Source organism: Mustela erminea, chromosome 8 (genome assembly GCF_009829155.1).
Source record: "Mustela erminea isolate mMusErm1 chromosome 8, mMusErm1.Pri, whole genome shotgun sequence".
In the NCBI taxonomy this organism is placed as follows: domain Eukaryota; kingdom Metazoa; phylum Chordata; class Mammalia; order Carnivora; family Mustelidae; genus Mustela; species Mustela erminea.
The window spans coordinates 39,970,885-39,993,620 of record NC_045621.1 but is presented as its reverse complement, the minus strand read 5'-3'; the positions used below and the strand labels follow the sequence as shown (position 1 = coordinate 39,993,620).

At 38.4% G+C, this 22,736-nt stretch overlaps 1 protein-coding gene across 1 annotated transcript in view; it reads right to left on the bottom strand.

Annotated features, from left to right (window-relative positions):
• Positions 1-22,736, bottom strand: part of GIGYF2 (GRB10 interacting GYF protein 2) — a 149,605-nt gene that overhangs the window by 85,164 nt on the left and 41,705 nt on the right. Inside the window, 3 exon segments of the mRNA XM_032355189.1 lie at positions 3,233-3,273; positions 4,127-4,238; positions 9,565-9,676. Coding sequence (XP_032211080.1) covers positions 3,233-3,273; positions 4,127-4,238; positions 9,565-9,676 — 265 coding nt within the window.

Sequence of the window (22,736 nt, the reverse complement as noted above, 5' to 3'; positions counted from 1 at the left end):
TTTGATGTCATAGCACATCTCACAACTGACCAATATATCACCCTGTCCCAACCAAATTACTTTAGTACTGCCGTTCTTGAAGAGTGCACAATACAATTATGAGATTTCTTTAATCTACAAATATTTTCAACAAAAGAGGATTACTTGTAAAAAGAAAGCCTCAGAATTATCAGCATAGTTAATACAACTTGAAGTGAGCATCTTGTCAAGAAACATTCAATAAAATCCACTATGATTTATTTGAATATATGTATGTGAAACTTGCCCTGATATTTTAGTAAGAAAACCTTTCCTTATATTCTTAACCACTTCACATCAACTTGGCTTTATGGAACTCATCTTTTAAAAGATATACCTACAGAGGCAAAGGAAAAAAAAACCTGTATTTTTAATAGAGTGGTTGGGGAAATAACCCAAACTGAATATAGTTAAAATAACGATGAAAAAGGAACTTTACACTCTATCCAAACCACCAAAGTATGACAATGTGTCAAACAGTTAAAATCAAGCTATTGTCTTAACAGGGAAAACACTGCTTTCCCAGGCAACCCAAGTCATTTTCAGACAACTCTATCAGACCTTAAGATTGTGTCAAGTTTCTGCCTCCTTAAACCTGCCCTTTATATTCATACAGATCAAGTTCAATTCCTCTTTTATGACTGTTAAGTAAATATTTGCAGAGAGTAACCCTAAAAACCCTCCTCCCCAACCCGTCCTGCCCATATTCTTGTCTGCTATGTAAACAGCTCCCCTTTCCTTCATGCATCCCCCATCACAGGAGGTCAAATGTGCCAAACATCCTACTCCAACATATGGATCCCTTCCAGGTGTGGCCCCAGTACTGCACACAATACTTAAGCTGTCCTGTGTCAACATAAAAGACAGCGGGCGTCCCTAGCGCCTGCCTCATGAGGACACTTTAGTCCTAGTAAATGCTGCGCTCGGCACCATCCTGCTGCTGGTTTAACACTGAGCCCGTAGTCAGCTGAGAAGGCTGTGCCTTTCGCCAGTAGAATGCTATGACACCATTACTCCATATCTTCATTTCTAGAGTTTATGCTAGAACTGCTTGCCATTTTCTGCTGTTGAACTTCAATTTGTTTTTGTTTTTGTTTTTTTTAAAGATTTTATTTATTTATTTGACAGACGGAGATCACAAGTACACAGAGAGGCAGGCAGAGAGAGAGAGGAAAGGAAGCAGGCTCCGCGCTGAGCAGAGAGCCTGATGCGATGCTCGATCTCAGGACCCTGGGACCATGACCCGAGCCGAAGGCAAAGGCTTTAACCCACTGAGCCACCCAGGCGCCCCTAAACTTCCATTTGATTAGACCTGATCTCTTGTTCCATCTTAATTCTGATCTCAAGTGCTACTTGTGCCACTCTACAGCTAACCCCCTAAATACCGAATGATTTGAAAATCTGATCACACACCAACACTGTCATCTAAAGAAAAGGAATATTTATATAACACCTAGCACAAGGCCTATCACAGGAATAGGAATTCAGTAACTGTTGAACAAATAAAGAGGAGTCCATACACTCTTACTTAATCCTAAAAATTCTGTAAGGCATTCTACCTCCATTTATTATGAGACTACTAAATATCTGAGAACTTAGATTACTGGTGATCTTCTGACCTGAAACCCTATATTCTTTAAATTACCCCTCATTATCTCTCCTATTCACTGGCAAAAGTACTGTATCAGACATGGATGGGAGCAGAAGTCCTAAAAACTGTCCCAAAATAATATTTATCCAATAGTCTACAATACAAGTAAAGCCATTCAACTAACAGTAAGTTATCTACCCAGACTTCTAAATTTCGTGCTATGCTCAATATAAATACAACTGACCATTCCCGATGTCAGGTTAATGAGAAATTTAAACTACTGATCTGCTAAAATGAATTTGATATGAAAGCAGTGATGCAAATTTGACTGTTTTAATTACTAGTGTTAAAAAAATTCACAAATCACTCTGTGATATTTACATACTTAACACATTTTTGAGAAATGTTTATTCTTGTCAGATATAATCATGCTGTGGAGAACTTTTCTGGTACTTCTGGGAATTTGGAACTTGCATGTGGTTTTTATAACTCCAACATTACTGTGAATCAGCATTTTTTTCCTCTCAGACATTAACACCTACTGGCAGTTTGGAAGGTAGTACCTTTAATCAGTCAGAGAGCCCATCTTAACCTTTAGATTCTTTAATTCTTTTTTTTTTTTTTTTTTATTTTTTTTTTTTTTTTTTAATTTATTTAACAGATGGAGACCACAAGTAGGCGGAGAGACAGGCAGAGAGAGAGGAGGAAGCAGGCTCCCCACTCAGCCGAGAGCCCGATGTGGGGCTCGATCCCAGGACCCTGGGACCATGACCTGAGCTGAAGGCAAAGGCTTAACCCACTGAGCCACCCAGGAGCCCCAGATTCTTTAATTCTTTAACATAAACCACAATCACTGAAATCATGTTCTCTTACTATGCATCTTTTAAGTCAGTGGCTACCTTAACTATAATTTATTTTGACTGCTCTCATCTCAAAACAAGAAAAAAAGACAAAAAGATTATACGTCAAAAAAAAAAAAAAATCAGATGAATAAAAAACGAAAGTAACTGGGATGCCTAGGTGGCTCAGTCGGTTGAGCCTCTGCCTTCAGCTCAGGTGATGATCCCAGGGTGTTGGGATCACATCCCACATTGGACTCCTTGCTCAGGAGGGAGCCTGGTTCTCCCTTTGCTTACTGTTCCCCCTACTTGTGCTCTCTCTCTCTATCTCTCTCTGACAAATAAGTATAATCTTAAAAAAAAAAAAAAAAAAAAACTAGAATAAGAATTATTCAATGCTCCCTGATACAAAAACAAGCCTTCTAGCATTTTCCTTCTTTCTTCTCACCCCATGAGATGTATCTACATTGGAAAAAAGGAGTTAAGAGACTGAATTTCAGTTCACCAGACAGTCTTAATAGAGAATATATGCCTCACAAAGAACACACAAACTTAAAAAGTTAAACCATGTAAATCCTAATGGTTATGTTCATTACCCCTGGTTTCATACAGAAGAGCCCTTAAATAACATGGAAGTACAAATGCAAGCGATGCTACAACCCCATCTACTGGAGAGGTGCAGGTAATGGAGTCAATTTTCAATAAATGTATCTTTGAGCCTTGTTACCAACTATTATCAATGAAATCCAGATAAAAATACTTCAAAACAGTAAGCAAGCCTTACCTACATCTTTTCGTCCTGGTTTTTCAAAACGTCTGTCACCTCTAGAAAAGATAAAATAAGTTTTCAAACAAGACTTGAGAGTAATATATAGATTTCCCATCTATGACACCCACTGCCCTATCTTGGTCCAATAGCATTGCTTTCTTTTCCAAATTATAGAACAAATGCATGGTTACTGCCTAACATTTGGAAAATACAGAAGAGCACAAAGATGAAAACAGAAATATCCACTATCTCACTTACCAAAAGCTAGATTCTATTGACCCAGAATTGTTCTTTTTATAGAGATTTTTTTAGATACATGATTTATTTTAGATACACGCTATACATAGTTTCATATACTGCTTTAAAAATATATTTCCCTACATCATTAAATATTTTCAAAATCATCCTAACTTTAATGATTACATAAATATTCCACTGTGTGGATGTACCATCATTTAAGAAACCACACTGATATTAAGCTGTCTGGCTTGTTTAGAACTACATTATAAACATCATCACAGTAGACATCTTTGTACACGTAACTTTGTGCAACTGCCCTCTCTCATCCAACAGACATCACATAAAGTCATAAAGAACAGAGACGATGCTTTGACTAACAGCAACAAACAATAAAATGTCAATTTTCAATGCCTCCAACTGAATGCTAAGCAAACAGCAAATCTGATTAGCTATGAAATATCCATGCTGGCACTAACACATGAACCTATTTATCTAGAATGTTTCTTCCTTTAAATAAGGATCATTTATATAGCTTGATACTCAATTAACAGCATTTTTTAAATGAAACTGTGTAACTATACACAGAAGTACCTCCTCTGTAGAAAGCAGAAAAACATGTTTTTTTACACCAAAGAAACCTTTATACCAAGATCTGGATCTTTTAGTTACCTTTCCTCCCAGCTCTGTGACCTATGCATTTCCCTGCCACCTCCTCGACCAAACACACCCTCTACTTCATCAAAGCTTCTTTGGTAGAAACCACATTCACCTCTGCCTCTGCCTGAAAATAAGAAAACAGAAAAAATGATACTCAGATGTCAACTTTGGAACATATTCAACACCAAAGATTAATCTCTGAAGTTCTGTCTCTACACAAAGAGAAGGTCTATATTTAAACATTTAGCAAGGCCTGATGGATCTTTACCTGAGAAACCAATAATGGCACCGAAGAGGCTACACCACAGGAGGTTTAGAGAAACAAGTTAGAAAGGGATATAAGAGTCCCAGTCCCAGGCCTGAACAAGAAACAGTATCAACATTAAGTTCTTTGACATAAAAGTTCAACAGTAAAATTCTAAAAAGATCAATAAACTATTACTACAAATTGGATATTTATTGGATTGTTTTCAACAAAACTGAAAGATTTAGAGAGCTTGCAAAGACAGCAGATAAAGTATAAAAGCCAAGCATAAATGTTAAAATAATTTATCTAACTCCACAGAAAAGCTAATTTCATAGGGTTTGTTACTTTGTGAACTAACCCATAAAGGATATTCCACAGCAACAAAGGCACTCTTTTCCCCTCTGCTCAAATCTTCAAATAGGAAAATTATCAGGATCAAATATGAACCAAAGGGCTGGTGAGAATGTGCCAAATGCAGGGAGGTACTGAGAGGCTCTAGGTGTTCAAGGATAAACTGGCTTTTACTGAAGGCAATGTGGTTACATCTATCAAAAATTGACTCAACAATTCTAACTACAACTTATCCTAACAGAAATACACAAATATGCAAATAAATATATATTAAGGAGTTTGTTGCAATGTAAAACACCAGAAATGACCTAATCAATAAATTAATTCTGATAAAATAATTTGGGAGAACACTATGAAGCCACAGAAGATAAAATGCTGACATTGAAAGAAATCTCCAATGGTCCTGTTGAATGACAAAAGCATGCCAAAGACCAATACTTAAATAAATAACTCCACTTAGGGCGCCTGGTTGGCTCAGTGGGTTGAAGTCTCTGCCTTCGGCACAGGTCATGGTCTCAGGGTCCTGGGATCGAGCCCCGCATCGGGCTCTCTGCTCAGCAGGGAACCTGCTTCCTCCTCTCTCTCTGCCTGCTTCTCTGACTACTTGTAATCTCTATCAAATAAATAAAATAAAATCTTTAAAAATAAATAAATAAATAACTCCACTTATACAAATGATAGAGCTGCAGTTAGAGTCTGGAAGAATGTACATTCAATTGCTGATCTGGGGGCAGAAAGCAAATATGAACTTTTAGCTTTATACTTTCTGTGCAATGTGAGGTTTTCTCATCTATATTCAACACACAGGTCAGAAAACTGGGAAAGGGTAGGGAGTCCAGGGCTGTACTTAGATGAAATCTTAGCCATCATCCATAGCGTGACTTCTTCAACAGTATAAACCCACCCAAAGAAAAATGATGATGGGGGCACCTGGGTGGCTCAGTCTTTAATCGTCTGCCTTCGGCTCAGGTCACAATCCCAGGGTCCTGGGATCGAGCCCCGCACTGGGCTTCCTACTTAGTGGGAAGCCTTCTTCTCCCTCTCCCACTCCCCCTGCTTGTGGTTCCCCCTCTCGCTGTGTCTCTCTCCATCAAACAAGTAAATAAAATCTTTTAAAAAAAGAAGAAAAACGATGACAAATCTTGAACAAAAGCATGAATGCATTCCAAAGCTAAAAACAACTGAGTTAAATAATTATTGCAAATATCCAGCAGGATTTCTATTTCTTCCTTAAAGTTTATCAAAACCTCAGAATATAGTTGTACCTTATACAACCTTATTATGAAACACACACAATTGTATCTGGGTAATCTTAGGAACAATGGGCACCCTTTTAACTAATCCAGATAATCCAATTCGTCATCTATAAAATGGAAGTGAGAACTAGGCTTGACCTATAATAATCTTAAAGTTATCTTCCAGTTTTGTCAATCTAAATATACATCAACTTAAGGTTGACTTCCAGTTCCAATACCTCTCTCCTTAGGATATGTATACATTTTATCTAAAATCCTGAAACAGGGGCGCCTGGATGGCTCAGTGGGTTAAGCATCTGCCTTCAGCTCAGGTCATGATCCCAGGGTCCTGGGATCGAGCCCTGCATCGGGCTCTCTGCTCAGCAGGGAGCCTGCCTCCACCTCTCTCTCTGCCTGCCTCTCTGCCTACTTGTGATCTCTGTTTGTCAAATAAATAAATAAAATCTTAAAAAAATAATAAATAAAAATAAAATCCTGAAACAGTACAACACAAACATAACACTGTGGTGAATTCCCACAATGATGATTTTTTAAGGGTGAAAGTCCCCTCTTCTAAAGAGAACAACTTTCTCAGGTAAACGATTAAGTACATGTCATCCTGAAAACAAGTTTTATTTTGGAAATTTGAATAGAAAAAACAGCCTTCAGGTTGCCAGAAAAACAAGCAAACCACAGACAAAATATTTTCTGCCAGTTTTAACTAGCATCGGTACTGGTCCTCAAGGTATCAGACTAAAGTTTTATGAGTGGGTACACAAAAATAATCAGATTCTAGAGCTCTCCAGTTTGTACAACATAAAGAACAATCTCCAAAGTACAAGGACCAAAATCATCTATAAATAAAGTTCTTATAAAGAAAAAGCAAGTATACATAACATGATGAATCTTTCACACAGCTAAGTATTTAAAGAACTGCCCTATTGTCTAAGATTTCATCAGATTACTTTGGGAGAATAAAATATACTTCCTCTAAAAATACACACACACACACACACACACACACACACACACACCACTTCATTTTAATGCTGATGAAAACAAGTGGCTGACAACTATGTAGATTTGCTGTATTATTAAACATCTTAACCAGATAAAATACAAAGATGACAACTTTGTTTCCTCGCTCATTTGTTTGTTTAAATTTTAGTAGTTCATGATATTTAGAAGTCTAGAAGTCTGAATTTTCACATCAAAGTTCCTCAAGTTAAAAAGAGCCAAAATAATCATCTAATTTTAGCTCTGCCCATTCTAAACAAAGCCATAATAATCATTACTTAACCAACAAATTAAAATTAAGTACTAAGTGAAAAAAAACAAAACCAGATAATGGTCTTATGCAATCATTAGAAAAAGAAATCACAGTTCGGACAATAGTATAGAACTGTTTTTCCCTGGGGGCGCCTGGGTGGCTCAGTGGGTTAAGCCTCTGCCTTCGGCTCAGGTCATGATCTCAGGGTCCTGGGATGAAGCCCCACATCCGGCTCTCTGCTCAGCCTGCTTCCCCCTCTCTCTGTGCCTGCCTCTCTGCCTACTTGTGATCTCTCTGTCAAATAAATAAATAAAATCTTTTTTAAAAAACTGTTTTTCCCAAAGTCAGTTTATTCATTCAGCTAGTTTCATGCCATGTGTTCACATCAATGTCAATTAAGTCACTACTTTTGTCACAGTATCTATCTTGCACATGCCCTGTTTAAATTCTGATTGCAGGATAACATGTGATAGCCCCCTACTTCAAAGAAATCATAAAACAGGGAGAAATTTATCAATCTTTGTTTCTCAACACAGAACTTTTTAAAGACTGTTTGGATAGAGCGGTTAGTATTTGCAGCACACAAAGTTGGTGATGCCTTGAAGTACATAGAACAGCTGGCTTGGGTGCCTGTAGCCCAGTTTGTTAAGTAAGTAACTGCCTTCGAATCAGGTCATGATCCCGGAGTCCCAGGAGCCTGCTCCACATGGAGTCTGCTTCTCTCTCTGACCTTCTCCCCTCTCATGCTCTCTCTCAAATAAATAAAATCTTTAAAAAAAATTTTTTTTTAAATATACAGGATCAAAAACAAAAACAAAAAAACAGCAGGTTTGTGGGGCACACTTCTTGAGTTATCATCTCAGTAGGACTCATGGCCCTAAAGACCTTAAGAGGCAAAACTGCCTAAGTGTGACCTACCTCTCTTTCTGCTGCCAGCCCACCATAGAAAGTAGCAGGCCAGAGACATCTCCAAAGCACCACCGCACCACCAAGATGCAGATCTCGGATGAATTCTGGACCAATGGAACCTAACTACATGTGGAAATCTGCACGTAGAGCTTCTGAAGTACGCACATGTCTAAATCTCACCACCCCGTATTCTGTTGCAGAGGTATTTTCTAACAACTCTTTAGGTTAAAAACTGGTGTTCTAGAGACTGACAAATTCAGAAAGAAAAACCATGACACCTTGGTAATAGTACCTGGCCTACAGGTGCAGAACTTTAGTTAGCCTCTTCATTATTCACCACACCTGCAATCCCACATTCTGAATGGATGACTGAAAGCAAACTCTTCACAGGAATGCATAATCTCATATAGTCTCTGTAAAGATTAGATGTAAATGACTCTATTCATAAGGCATAAGTTTAAGAAAAAAGAATTTAGAGGGGTGCCTGGGTGGCTCAGTCTCTGAATATCTGCCTTCAGTTCAGGTCATGATCCCGGAGTCCTGGGATCAAGCCCTGTACTAGCTCCCACAAAGCTCCCTCTCCCACTACATTCCCCACCCCCCCGCCGCCACTGGTGTTCTCTCTCTCTTTGTCAAATAAATAAAATCTTAAAAAAAATAATTTAAATATTCCACACTCTTGATCATGTCAATCTAGGTGGTATGGTATGTAGAGACAATGGCATCTAATTTTGTAGATACCCAATTTTTCCACTTCTAAAGCACCTCTTCAAAAACTTAACAGGATACGTTTAGGCTACTGCTATGACTTAACCACCTTAAGAGAGAAATGCTAAATATTTATATTACAAACATCTTTATGTTACAGAAAATCAGTGAACATGAAACACAACAGACAGCAAAAAAAAAACCAAGTAATATCAAAATAATAATTCTTCTGAGATATATCTATAAAACCATAGGTTAAATAAGTGACTGCTTATTATTTCTGCTCTACCTCTAAAACAGCCCAAGTACTGATGAGGCAGCTTTTCCTAAAGCCTCCCTTCTGGCTGAGGATACTCCTGGCACACCACCTTATACAGAAATCTTGTGTCCTAGAGGCCTACAGGGACTTCAGTGCCTCACCAGCAGCCAAGACACTTCTGGGAGCTATGGTAAAGTGCAAGGTTCCCTGGGCATGAGGAATACGGATAAAGTTCTGCCAAAGTTAACTAGGACCATCTCAATTCCTTCACACTCAAGAATTACCCTTCTCTGCTCCAAATCAGGGGTTGTGGAACAGATACCCTGAAAAATGGTTCAGAAAACAAATGTTCAGGACACTTAGCATACAGTTAATGTCAAAGAACAGTTTTTTAAAAATCAAGTATTAAAATATGTTTAAAGTGACTTCTCTCTCCCTCTGTTATCACGTTTTCCACATGAATAAGCTCACCTCGCCCTCTTGAAGAACTTCGACCTCTAGGAGCCCCCACCACTGTTCCTCCTCCTCCTCGTCCTGTCAATCGCAGGACAGCAGCACTATTTACAGACATGGAAAAGTTTCTCTGCCAAAAAAAAAAGAAGAAAGAAAAGAAAAAAGAAAAAATGGATGAAACAGATCAAACCATATGTTGCTCTTCCCCGTCTCCCATTCAACTATAAAATGGCATCTCATTAAATATAAGCAATGGGAAACCGTAACTACACCACATCCTAAGATGATCCAAAACCTGATTTTACCTGTAAATCTCAAATTAACATTAAAGACCAACAAACACAAACCACCAATGCGTTGTACTATACTAGATTCTGTGAGGAAATACTAAATAATCACTAATGTATCCAGAAACAAACGGGGTAAATATGCACTGTAATAGAGAAAACTTTTAGTAAAAGAAATCCGGTTTGAAAGGATTCTTTAACTAGCGAAAGGTGTAAACAAGAGATGATCACAAGAAATATGAATCAAGAGTAGCATGGTAAGGAGAAAAATCATCATTTTTGCCTTATTCTGCTCACTAACATGAATTAGCAACTCCAAGTAGTATTTAAAAGAACGACAAGAATCATAAATAAATAAGTGCCAAATAAGAATCTACATAAATAAGATCAACCATCTTAACGGAGTGGGGAAAGGAATGCTTGAAAAAAAATGAACAAAACCCTATTCTCTCAGTCATAAAGCCTGAACTTGCCATCCAGAGCCAATCTGCATAGGGCCAAATGCAGTAAGATAGTAGTGAGTGGGAAACCTTCAAATATGACAGGAAGACACAAGAATACAGGAAGCCCGGGAGCTAAAAATGTTTAGTTGACACTTCTGGATAAATGGAATACAAAGGTCTTGGGAAAAGAAGAATAAGAAGTGATTTTTAAAATCTTAAATATGATTTATAAAAATATAAAAATCCTAGCTATTTGAAGGAAAAATCTGCAGTAGCATTTTTAAACTCAGAGAATGTTGGAATATATGCTTATATGAATACTTTCTGTACCCTTAGAATCTCACGGACATTTGTGTAAAAATGCAGAGCTGTGGTACATGAAGAAAATTCAACTTGTGCATGGCTGCAGCTAAGGATCCTCGTGGCAGAGGGGCAAGAAGCGAGGCTTAAAAGTTGGATAGAAGAGCAGCAGGGTGGCTCAGATAGTTAAGCATCCAATTCTTGATTTCAGCGCATGTCATGATCTCAGGGTCATAAGCAAGACTATAAAGTCCCAAAATCTAGATTGATGCATTCTAACACTGGAAAAACAAGAGTCCAGAGCTAACCATATTATGTATGCCAGGATCCCATGCAGATGAACATATTACCAAACATGTATAAAATTCAAATGTATTTATCAATAGGATGTAGGGAAACTTGCATATGCTTTCCTCACACAAGGTAGCTGCAAGTGCAAACTTCTATCATATCTGGAAGACAATTTCTCCCATCCAAGTACTAACCAGGCCCGACCCTGCTTAGCTTCCGAGATCAGACGAGATCGGGCACGTTCAGGATGGTATGGCCGTAGACTGGAAGACAATTTCTCAAAGTGTATTCAAATGTCTATACCCTTTGACACAATTCTCTTGTAAAACATGTGAAAAATCACAAAAGCAGGAAGATGTTAAACTGCAGAATGGTTTGTAAAATCAAATTTAGGAACCACCTAAGTATCAATCAATGAGAGCTAATTTAAAAATCAGGGGGCACTTGGCTGGTCAGTGCATAAGAACATGCTACTCTTGATCTTGGGGTCATGAGTTCAAGCCCCACCTTGGGCACACACCGGACTTTAAAAAAAAAAAAAAAGGGCCATCTACGTGTGGAATTCTATGCAGCTATGCAGTTGTTTAAAAAATGAGGCAACTCTATTTACTGGGTTGAACTCACCAATATTCCTAATATTCAACCAATTCTTATCCACAAAAACTGCAATTTCATATGGTCAACCAAATGCATAAAGTTATAAAGCATAGCAGTAGTAAGGAGCACAGAAGACCAGATTGTCTGAAACTGAATTATGGTTCCTTTACTCCACTTCTCTGTGCTTATTTTCCTCATCTAGATAAAGTGAATAGGAAAAATATCTACATCTACTTCATGGGTTGGTGCCAGCAATTAACATATGATGTGACAAGTGCTTACAACAGTGTCTGACACATTAAAAGCTGAACAAGTATTTGCTATCATCTCCTCAATACATGTTTAGGTGAAAACAGTGAAGTGTAGAACTATGTGCACAGCATACTGTCATTTATGTTTATGCATGTATAGGAATAAATATATAAGTAGTTACAGAATTATTAACTATCCCTGGGAGGAAACACAAAAAAACTGAAACAGTGGCTACTCCTGAGGAACAGTAGGTAGGTAGAATCAGGGTGATTCACACAACTGCTTTTCACTATGTGTGCTTTTTGAATTTTTTATATATATACATGTATCATCTATCCAAAAATAAGTAACTTTCTTTGATGTCAAATAAATAAAATACAACAATCTAAATAAGGTAGCAGTTATGTCATGCTTCTCAAACTGAGAAATATATTCAAGGCAAATGCCAAACCAAAACAGTGACGAGATGTTTAAGCATCAATTTTATTTTAAGAAAACTTTTTTCCAGGGTGCTTGGCTGGCTCAGACAAAACAGCTATGACTCCTGATCTCAGGGTTGTGAGTTCGAGCCTCCGGTTGGGTGTAGAGATCACCCAAATAAACTTTTAAAAAATTTTGTTTTTCTTAGTTCTATTTTATACATACATCCAAGCACACACATATATAGAAAGAGCACAAAATTAACTTGCATTTTAAAGAGAAAATATCTCCTTCAGGAAACTTAATATATGCAGCAAGAAGCTATTTTAGGAGGCGCCTGGGTGGCTCAGTGGGTTAAAGCCTCTGCCTTCAGCTCAGGTCATGATCCCAGGGTCCTGGGATCGAGCCCAGCATCGGATTCTGCTCAGCAGAGAGCCTGCTTCCTCCTCTCTCTGACTGCCTCTCTGCCTATTTGTGATCTCTGTCTGTCAAATAAATAAATAAAATCTTAAAAAAAAAAAAAAAGAAGCTATTTTAGGTTATGAGAAATATTCATCTCCCAAATAAGGGTCACGGGGTGAAAAAATATGCAAAATTCTAGTCTTCAAATACTGAAACAATCCCTAAAGGGGTTGCCTGGTCATCCCAAGGACAAACATCAAAATGTTAATGAATCTTTCGCCAGCTTCAAACACTGCTCTACTTTAGCATTTTCTTTTTTTTAACATTTATTTGAGTGAGAAAGTAGGTACATGCATGCAAGTGGGGGGAGGGGTAGCGGGAGAGGGAGACAATCTCAAGAGGATTCCCCACTGAGCACAGAGCCAATCACACCTCCGATGAGACCATCACAAAAGTCCGAAGCTTAATCGACTGACACCACCCCAGGTGCCCTTATTCCAGCATATTTTATAAACGAACACCAAGTGTCAGGAAGTTCAAAATGATACATTTTTAATGAGTCCAAAAATGGACCTTATGATCTTCTGTAACTACCATAATCACAGTATCTATCCAGACCTTATTAGCACTTTGAAATAAACCTTCCCATTATAAAAGCAGAATGAAGATTTACCTCCCTAGTCATTCCAAAGTTACTTTAGTTGTGTAGGTATTAGGGCAAACCTAACTTGACTCCTTCAAATTGTTAAAGAAGAGTTCCCAGTAGCACTCTGCTGAATAATCTCTGATTTTACAAAAAATTTGGCACTTACTAATTCTAATTTCTTAGAAGTGTTACAGGATGTTTCTGGATGAATCAATTACTCATTCTACTGATTAAAATTTCTATCATGTTTTGGTAACTAAAAGCAAGTCCTCCCTACTATATTAAAAAGCTTTTCTGGCCCATTTAATCTCTAAGAAGTCTAGGAATAATTAAAAGGAAACTAAAGAGAATTTATTAAAAATATATATAAATACCTTAAAAGTTGCAGATAATCACGAAAGATAGAATTGGTATACTAAGGCATTAAGTTCAATTTAAAAAATTAGGAAACAGGCTAGGATTGGGGTTAGCTTACATAAATGCATACAGAGTACTAGAAAAAGACTACTATCCAGAGAAAAATCAACAAAGACAAGAACAAAAAAAATACAAATGCAAATATCTGAAAAACATCACTACACTGGGGAAAGAAATGCAAACTAAAACAATAGAAGAACATTTTGCCAAATTTGCAGAGAATTTTTTTCAATAAAATTATTCAATGTGGAAGTGCAGAACAATGCTTAATGTACATTATCACTTGTATAAAAGGGGGAAAATAGGGGCGCCTGGGTGGCTCAGTGGGTTGGGCCTCTGCCTTCAGCTCGGTCCTGTAATTGAGCCCCGAGTCGGGTTCTCTGCTCCCCAGGGAGCCTACTTTCCCTTCTCTCCCTGCCTGCCTCTCTGCCTACTTGTGATCTGTCAAATAAATAAATAGAAATCTTTTAAAAAAAAATACTTAAAAATGGTTTAAAGGGGGGAAGACATATTTAATATTTCCTTGCAAAAATATATGATGGGGGTGCCTGGATGGCTCAGTGGGTTAAGTCCCTGCCTTTGACTCAGGTCATGATCTCAGGGTCCTGGGATTGAGCCCCACATCAGGCTCTCTGCTAAGCAGGAAGCCTGCTTCCCCCCTCTCTCTGCCTGACTCTCTACTTGTGATCTCCCTCTCTCTGTCAAAAAATTAAAGAAAATCTTAAAAAAAAAAAAGTCTTGCATCTCTTTGGTTAAATTTATTACTATGTAATTTATTATTTTTTATTATATTGTAATGAAACTGTCTTAATTCCCTTTGAGGATTGTTATTTTTAGCATATAAAAATACAACTGATTTTGGAGTGTTGATGCTGTCTGTACCCTACAACTGTGCTAAATTCATCTACCAGTGCTAACAGTTTTTTATGTGTGGGATTTTATGTTTTGGATTTTCTAAATGTAGGGTCATGTCACCCAAAAATATAAATAATTTCTATTTATTTTCCTGTTTGGATACCTTTATGTCTTTTTCTTGCCTAACTGCTCTGCCTAGAACTTCCAACACAATGCTGGGAATCAGTAAAGGCAGGTAACCTTTTCTTGTTCCCAATTTTAGGGGAAAAGCTTTCAGTCTTCCACAACTAAGAATGATATTAGCTGTGGGTTTTTCATAAATGCCCTTAATCATACAGATAAAGGTCCCTCAGTTCTCAGTACACTGAAATCCCTGAGGTCTCAGTTCACTCTAAGTTTTATCAAGAAAGGTGATGAATTTTTCAAATAATTTTTCTGTATCAACTGAGATGATCAAGTGGTTTTTCCTTCATTCTATTAAGTGGTTTATTACAATGATTTCATGTTCTACCACCTTTGCATTCTGGGGATAAATTTCAGTTGGTCACGGTGTATAATCCTTTCAATATGCTATTGGACTCAGTCTATATTACTATATTTTCACAACTAGAGATACACAAGAAAATCAGACTGCAATAAAACATACTAAACGTTAACAAGTAATTTTCCCTACATGGTGAGTTTATGGGTAAGATTTTCTCCTTTATACCTTTCTGTATTTCCTACAATTACTTTTATTTTATAAATAAATCTTTATTTTAAAAATTTATATAATTATATAAAATATAAAGATTTCTAAAATAAAATAAAGATTTATTTATTTTGAGGGTCGACTGGGTGGGTCAGTTGGTAAGCATCTGCCTTCGGCTCTGGTCATGATCCTAGGACTTTAGGATCAAGGCCCATGTCCAGCTCTCTGCTCAGTGGGGAGTCTGCTTCTGCCTGCCACTGTGCCTGTTTGTGCTGTCAGTAACTAAAGTCTTTTAAAAAAAAAACTGATTTGAGAGACAGAGAGTATGAGTGGGAGGGGCAGAGAGAGAGGGAGAATGAATCTCAAGCAGACTCCACACTAAGCATGGAGCCCAATGCAGAGCTCAATCCCAGTACCCTGCGCAACCCAGGTGCCCCTGAGTACCTTTCATTAAAAATAACAGTAAGATTTTTATTGATGTTAAGGGAAATATAAAGAAATTATAAAATCAACATGAAAGTCAAACAATCCAATAAAACAATGGACAAAGAACATTGGCAAATCAAAAACCATAATGGCAATAAGGACATGAAAAGGTGCTCAAGCTGCTAGTGACTAGTGAAATATAAAAAACATTACCACAACCACTGTTTCGCCAAACTTTAAAAACCAAGAGCTGGAAGGCTGCATAAAAATGAGACCTCCTGCACCTGGGTGGCTCAGTTATTAAGCGGATGCCTTCGGCTGAGGTCACGATCCCAGGATCCTGGGATTGAGCCCCGCATAGGGCTCCCTGCTCAGCAGGAAGCCTGCTTCTCCCTCTCCCACTTCCCCAGCTTGTGTTCCCCCACTCACTGTGTCTCTGCCAAATAAATAAATAAAATCTGTAAAAAAGAAAAAAAATGAGACCTCTCATATGTGGCTGGTAAACGTGCAAAATGGCTTAAATCACTATAGAAATAAACATAGCAATACCCACGCTACAGGGTGTCTGGGTGACTCAGTTGGTTGAGTGACTGCCTTTGGCTCGGGTCATGATCCCACAGTCCTGGGATGGAGTCCCACATCAGGTTCCCAGCTCCACGGGGAGTCTGCCTCTCCCTCTGACCTTCTCTCCTCTCATCCTCTCTCTCACTGTCTCTCTCTCAAATAAATAAATAAAATTAAAAAAAAAAAAACCCACATTACATTATCTGTATCTGTGCATTTAAAAAAACACCAAGAACTGGGGTGCCTGGGTGGCTCAGTTGGTTGAGCCTCTGTTACTTGGTTTTAGCTCAGGTTGTGATCTCAGGATGTGGGATCAAGCCCATGTCAGTGTGGGGTCTGCTCAAAATTCTCTCATCCCTCTTCCTCTATCCCTCCCCAAAGTCACACATACTCTAAATAAAATCTTAAAAAACACAAAGAACCAAATCCAACAAATTCAACTTCAAAACACAGGTCTAAGAATGATTATTGCAGTGTAACTGGCAAGAGCGAAATTTCAAGACAACCTAAATATATAACCAGAGGAGAGTAGAAAATCTAGGGATATTCTCAAGTATGGAATACTATACAGCAGGGATGAACAAAATAAAGCTATGTGTATCAAAATAGATAAATCTAAAAATCATTACTGATGGACATCTGTGTGGCTCACTCAGTTGAGCTTCTGCCTCTGGGTCAGGTCATGATGCCTGGGTCCTGGGATAGAGTCCCATATCGGGCTCCTTGCTCAGCAGGGAAACTGCTTCTCCCTCTGCCTGCTGCTCCCCTTGCTCGTGCACGTGCATACTCGCTCTCTCTCTCCCTCTCTGACAAATAAATAAATCTTTAAAAAAATAAAAATCATTACTGAAAGAAAAAAACAAGCTGCGGAATAAAAACTACAGTATGCCATCTTCAATATAAAATCCATAACCCTACAAGGACACCTGGCTGGCTCAGTAGGTAGAATGAATGACTTTCCATCTCAGGCTTATAGATTCAAGCCTCATGTTGGGTGCACAGTTACTTAAAAATAAAATATTTAGGGGCACATGGCTAACTCAGCCAATAGAGCATGTGACTCTTGATCCCAGGGCTATAGGTTTGAGTCCCACACTGGATGTAGAGATTACTAAAAAAAAAATCTTTAGGGGCTCCTGGACGGTTCAGTCGTTAAACGTCTACTTTCAGCTCAGGTCATGATCCCAGGTCCTGGAATCGAGCCCTCTATCAGGCTCCCTGCTCAGCGGGAAGCCTATTTCTCCCTCTCCAGCTTCCCTGTGCTTGGGTTCCCTCTCTCGCTATCTCTCTGTCATAAGTAAATAAAATCTTTAAAAATAAAGTCTTTAAAAAATAACAATGATAAAATAAAATCTTTTTTAAAAATTTTAAAACCCAGGCACCTGAGTGGCTCAGTAGGTTGGGTGCCTGCCTTCAGCTCAGGTCAAAACCCCAGGGTCCTAGGATCAAGTCCCACATCGGGCTCCTTGCTCGGTGGGGAGTCTGCTTCTCCCTCTGCCTCTGCTGCTCCCCTTGCGTATGGTCTCTTGTGCTATCTCCCTCTCTCAAATAAAATACAATCTTAAAAAAAAAATTTATAACCCTATAAAATGAAAATTTCATGGCATATGGATACATAAACACATAATGAAAATATTCAAACACAAATGAGAAAAATAATCCAATTCAAAGTAATCTCTGGGAAGGAAAGAAGGGAGGGGTACACCCACAATATGAGAAGTCTTATTTCTTAAAAAAACGCACAAATGTGTAATAATTTTAAGATTCACATATCTCAATTATAAATATACTGGGATTTATAATAATATTCTAAATACTTGTCTGTTCTAAAGACTTCATAGTAAAAATATTTTTAAGAAAAATTAAACCAGGGGCGCCTGGGTGGCTCAGTGGGTTAAAGCCTCTGCCTTCGGCTCAAGTCATGATCCCACATCAGGCTCTCTGCTCAGCAGGGAGCTGCTTCCTCCTCTCTCTACCTGCTTGTGATCTCCGTCTGTCAAATAAATAAATAAAATCTTAAAAAAAAAGAAAAAGAAAAATTAAACCAAACTATTGCCATACATCAAACCTATTAGAAAAGGAAATTGGCAAATTATGAAAAGAAACTTTTCAGCCATCACTGGAGACAGTACCCTTTCTTTATTTCATGCTTTTTATATCAATAAATACCTCCTGGCCATGAAAATATCTGCCGAAAATCCTGGATGATACTGGATTTCATGAATAAAGACAGAATAGCCTGGTTCAGAAGAAATCATAAACAAAACAAAAAATGTTTATGATACTTTGGCAATAAAAATCACAAGAGATTAATATCACACCTTTCTTAGAACTTAACACAGTTTTAACAGAGATCTTCTAATAAGCATCTCTTTCTAAACAGAGTGATTTCCTCATGCAAAATAATGGCAGAGGGTTGTCATAAAAGTAATGGTGAAATGTTCTGGAATTAGACAGTTATGACGGTTATACAACCGGCCAAACTGTATACTTTGAAAGAGTGAATATTATGACATGAATTATGTCTCAAAAAAACTGCTTTAAAAAACAAAAACAGGGGCGCCTGGGTGGCTCAGTGGGTTAAAGCCTCTGCTTTCGGCTCAGGTCATGATCCCAGAGTCCTGGGATCAAGCCCCACATTGAGTTCTCTGCTCAGGCAGGGAGCCTGCTTCCCTTTCTCTCTCTCCTGCCTCTCTGCTGACTTGTGATCTCTGTCAAATAAATAAATAAAATCTTAAAAACGAATAATAATAATAAAATACAAAATAAAGAACAAAAACCATGCCTGGGTGGCTCAGTCAGTTAAGCAGCTGCCTTTGGCTCAGGTCATGATCCCAGGGTCCTGGGACTGAGTCCCACATTGGGCTTCCAGCTCAGCAGCGAGACTGCTTCTCCCTCTGCCTGCTGCTCTCCCCCCCTTCTGCTCACTTGCTCTTTCTCTCTCTCTGACAAATAAATAATAAAAATCTTCAAAAACAAAAACAAAAAAAAAGTAATGATAATTCTCCTATTAAAATGGCATTCCATAGGCACCAGAGTGGTCAGTTAATTGAGCATCGGACTCTTGGTTTCAGCTCAGGTCATAATCTCACCTTCACAGGATCGAGCCCACGTGAGGCTCCACACACTGCGGAGTCTGCTTGGAATTCTCTCCCTCTCCTCTGCCCCTCCCTACTCTCGTGCACTTACGTTCTCTCTTTAAAATAAATAAATCTATAAAATATAATGAATCAAGAAAGTGGCATTCAAACATTCCAACAAAGTTCTTATTTTTCCATTTTACTACAATTACTTTAAAATTTCTTGAAATCAGAGGTGCCTGGGGGGCTCAGTGGGTTAAAGCCTCTGCCATTGGCTCAGGTCATGATCCCAGGGTCCTGGGATAGAGCCCAGCATCGGGCTCACTGCTTGGGCGGGGAGTCTGCTTCCCCATCTCTCTCTCTGCCTGCCTCTCCCTACTTGTGATCTCAGTCTGTCAAATAAATAAATTAACTCTTTAAAATAAATAAATAAATAACAAATTTCTTGAAATCAGAAACTCGTATTTATCTTTGGAAATAGCACATATAGACATAAGACATAAGACATAGACACATAAAGACAACACAAAACCTACTTTTCAGCCAAAAATCTAACTTTCTCACAATATCATAAACAAAAATTGGTGACAGAAGAGTACATTTCGAGCTGAAGATCTATATTTTTTTCCCTTAGTGGTAGAATGCATTTCTAAGCACAACCAAGTGGGATTTATTCCTGGGCTGCAAGGGTAGTTCAATACCTGCAAATCAATGTGATATACTACACTACTAAAAGAAAGGACAAGAACGCTAAGATCATCTCAATAAATGCAGAAAAAGCATCTGACAAAGAACAGCACCCTTTTTTGATGAAAACAGTTCACAGTGTAAAGACAGAGGGAACATACCTCAATATCATAAAAGCCATATATGAAAAGCCCACCATATATGAAAAGTGAAGTATCATTCTCAATGGGGAAAAACTGAGAGCTTTGCCCTTAAGGTCAGGAACATGGCAGGGATGTACACTATCATGACCGTTGTTCAACACAGTACTAGAAGTCCTAGCCTCAGCAATCAGACAACAAAAAGAAATAAAAGGCATCTGAATTGGGAAAGAAGAAATCAACTCTCACTCTTCGCAGAAGACGGGGATACTCTGTGGAAAACCCAAAATTTCCACACCAAAACTGCTAGAACTCATACAGGAATTCAGTAAAGTGACAGGATATAAAATCAATGAGCAAATATCACGTGCATTTCTATATACTAACAATGAGTTAACAGAAGAAAGAGGAATTAAAGAGCCAATCTTATTTACAATTGCATCCAAAACCATGAGATACCTAAGTATAAAACTAACAAAAGAGGCAAAGGATCTGTGTTCATGAGAACTACAGAATGCTCATGTAAGAAACTGGGGAAGACATAAAGAAATGGAAAACATTCCATACTCATGGACTGGAGGAATAAATACTGTGAAAATGTCTATGCCACCTAGAGCAATTTACACATTTAATGCAAACCATATTAAAACACGATCAACTTTTTTCACAGAACTGGGACAAATAATCCTAAAATTTGTATGGACCAGAAAAGACCCCAAATACCCAAAGAAATATTGAAAAAGAAAACAAAAACTGGCAGCATCACAATTTCGGACTTCAAGCTCTATTACGAACAAAGCTGTAATCAAGACTGTACAGTACTGGCACAAAAACAGACACACAGAGACACAAAGGTCAATGAATGGAACAGAAGACAGAACCCAGAAAGGACCCTCAACTCCATGGTCAACTAATCTTCCACAAAGCAGGAAAAGCATATCCAATGGAAAAAAGACAGTCTCTTCAACAAATGGTGTTGGGAAAATTAAACAGCCACATGCATAAGAATGAAACTGGACCATTTCCTTACAACATACACAAAAATAGACTCAAAATGGATGAAAGACCTAAATGTGAGACAGGAATCCATCAAAATCCTAGAGGAGAACATAGCTAGTAACCTCTTCACCTTGGCTGCAACAACTTCTTGCTAGACACATCTCCAAAGGCAAGGGAAACAAAGGCAGAAATGTACTATTGGAACTTTGTCAAGATAAACATCTTTTGCACAGCAAAGAAAACAGCTGACAAAACCAAAAGACAACCAACGGCGTGGGAGGAGATATTTGCAAATGTTGGATCAGAAAAGGCCTAGTATCCAAAATGTACAAAGAACTTATCAAACTCAACACCCGAAGAATGAATAATCCAATCAAGAAATGGGCAGAAGGGGTGCCTGCATGGCTCAGTGGGTTAAGTCTCTGCCTTCGGCTCAGGTCATGATCTCAGGGTCCTGGGATCAAGCCCCACATCTGGCTCTCTGCTCAGCAGGGAGTCTGCTTCCCCATCTCTCTCTGCCTACTTGTGATCTCTCTGTCAAATAAATAAATAAAATTTTAAAAAAAAGAAATGGCCAGAAGACATGAACAGACATTTCTCTGAAGACGACAACCAATGGGGCGCCGGGGTAGCTCAGGTCGTGATCCCAGGGTCCTGGGCTCCCTGCTCAGAGGGAAGCCTGCTTCTTCCCTCTCCCACTCCCCTGCCTGTGTTCCCTCTCACTGTGTGTGTGTATGTCTCTCTCTGTCACATAAATAAATAAATAACTTTTTTTTTTTTTTTAAAGGAAGACAACCAATGGCCAACAGAAACATGAAAAAAAGCTCAACATCACTCGGCATCAGGGAAATACAAATCAACACCACGATTAGATACACCTTACACTGATCCGAATGGCTAAAATTAACAAGTTAGGAGACAACAAATATTGGTGAGGATGTGGAGAAAAGGGAACCCTCTTACACTGTTGGTGGGAGTACAAGCTGGTGCAACCACTCTAGAAAACAGCATGGAGATTCCTCAAAAAGTTGAAAATAGAGCTACCCCATGACCCAGCAATTGCACTACTGGGTATTTACTTAAAAGATACAAATATACTGATCCAAAGGGGTAGCTGCACCCCAATATTTACAGCAGCAAAGTCCACAGCAGACAAAGTATGGAAAGAGAGCCCAGCTGTCCATCAACAGATGGATGGATATAGAAAATGCGGTATATATATAAAATGGAATAGTACTCAGCTACAAAAAAAAAAAAAAAAAAGAAAGAAAGAAATTTTGCATTTGCAACAACATGGATGGAACTAGAGTGGATTTGTGCAAAGCAAAATAAGTCAATCAAAGAAAGATGATTATCATATGATCCAATGTGTGGAATTTAAGAAACAAAACAGAGGGTCATGGGGAAGAGAGGAAAAAATGAAACAAGATGAAATCAGAGAGGGAAACAAACCATAAGACTGTATCACAGGAAACAAACTAGGACTGCTAGAGGGGAGAGTGGTGGAGAGATGGGGTAACTGGGTGATGGACAGACATTAAGGAGGGCATATGATGTAATGAGCAGTACACGACTACTGAATTACTGAACTCTACCTCTTAAACTAGTAATACATCATGTTAATTAATTCAATTAAAAAAAGAAGAAGAAGAATGGGGGCACCTGGGTGGCTTAGTGGGTTAAGCAACTGCCT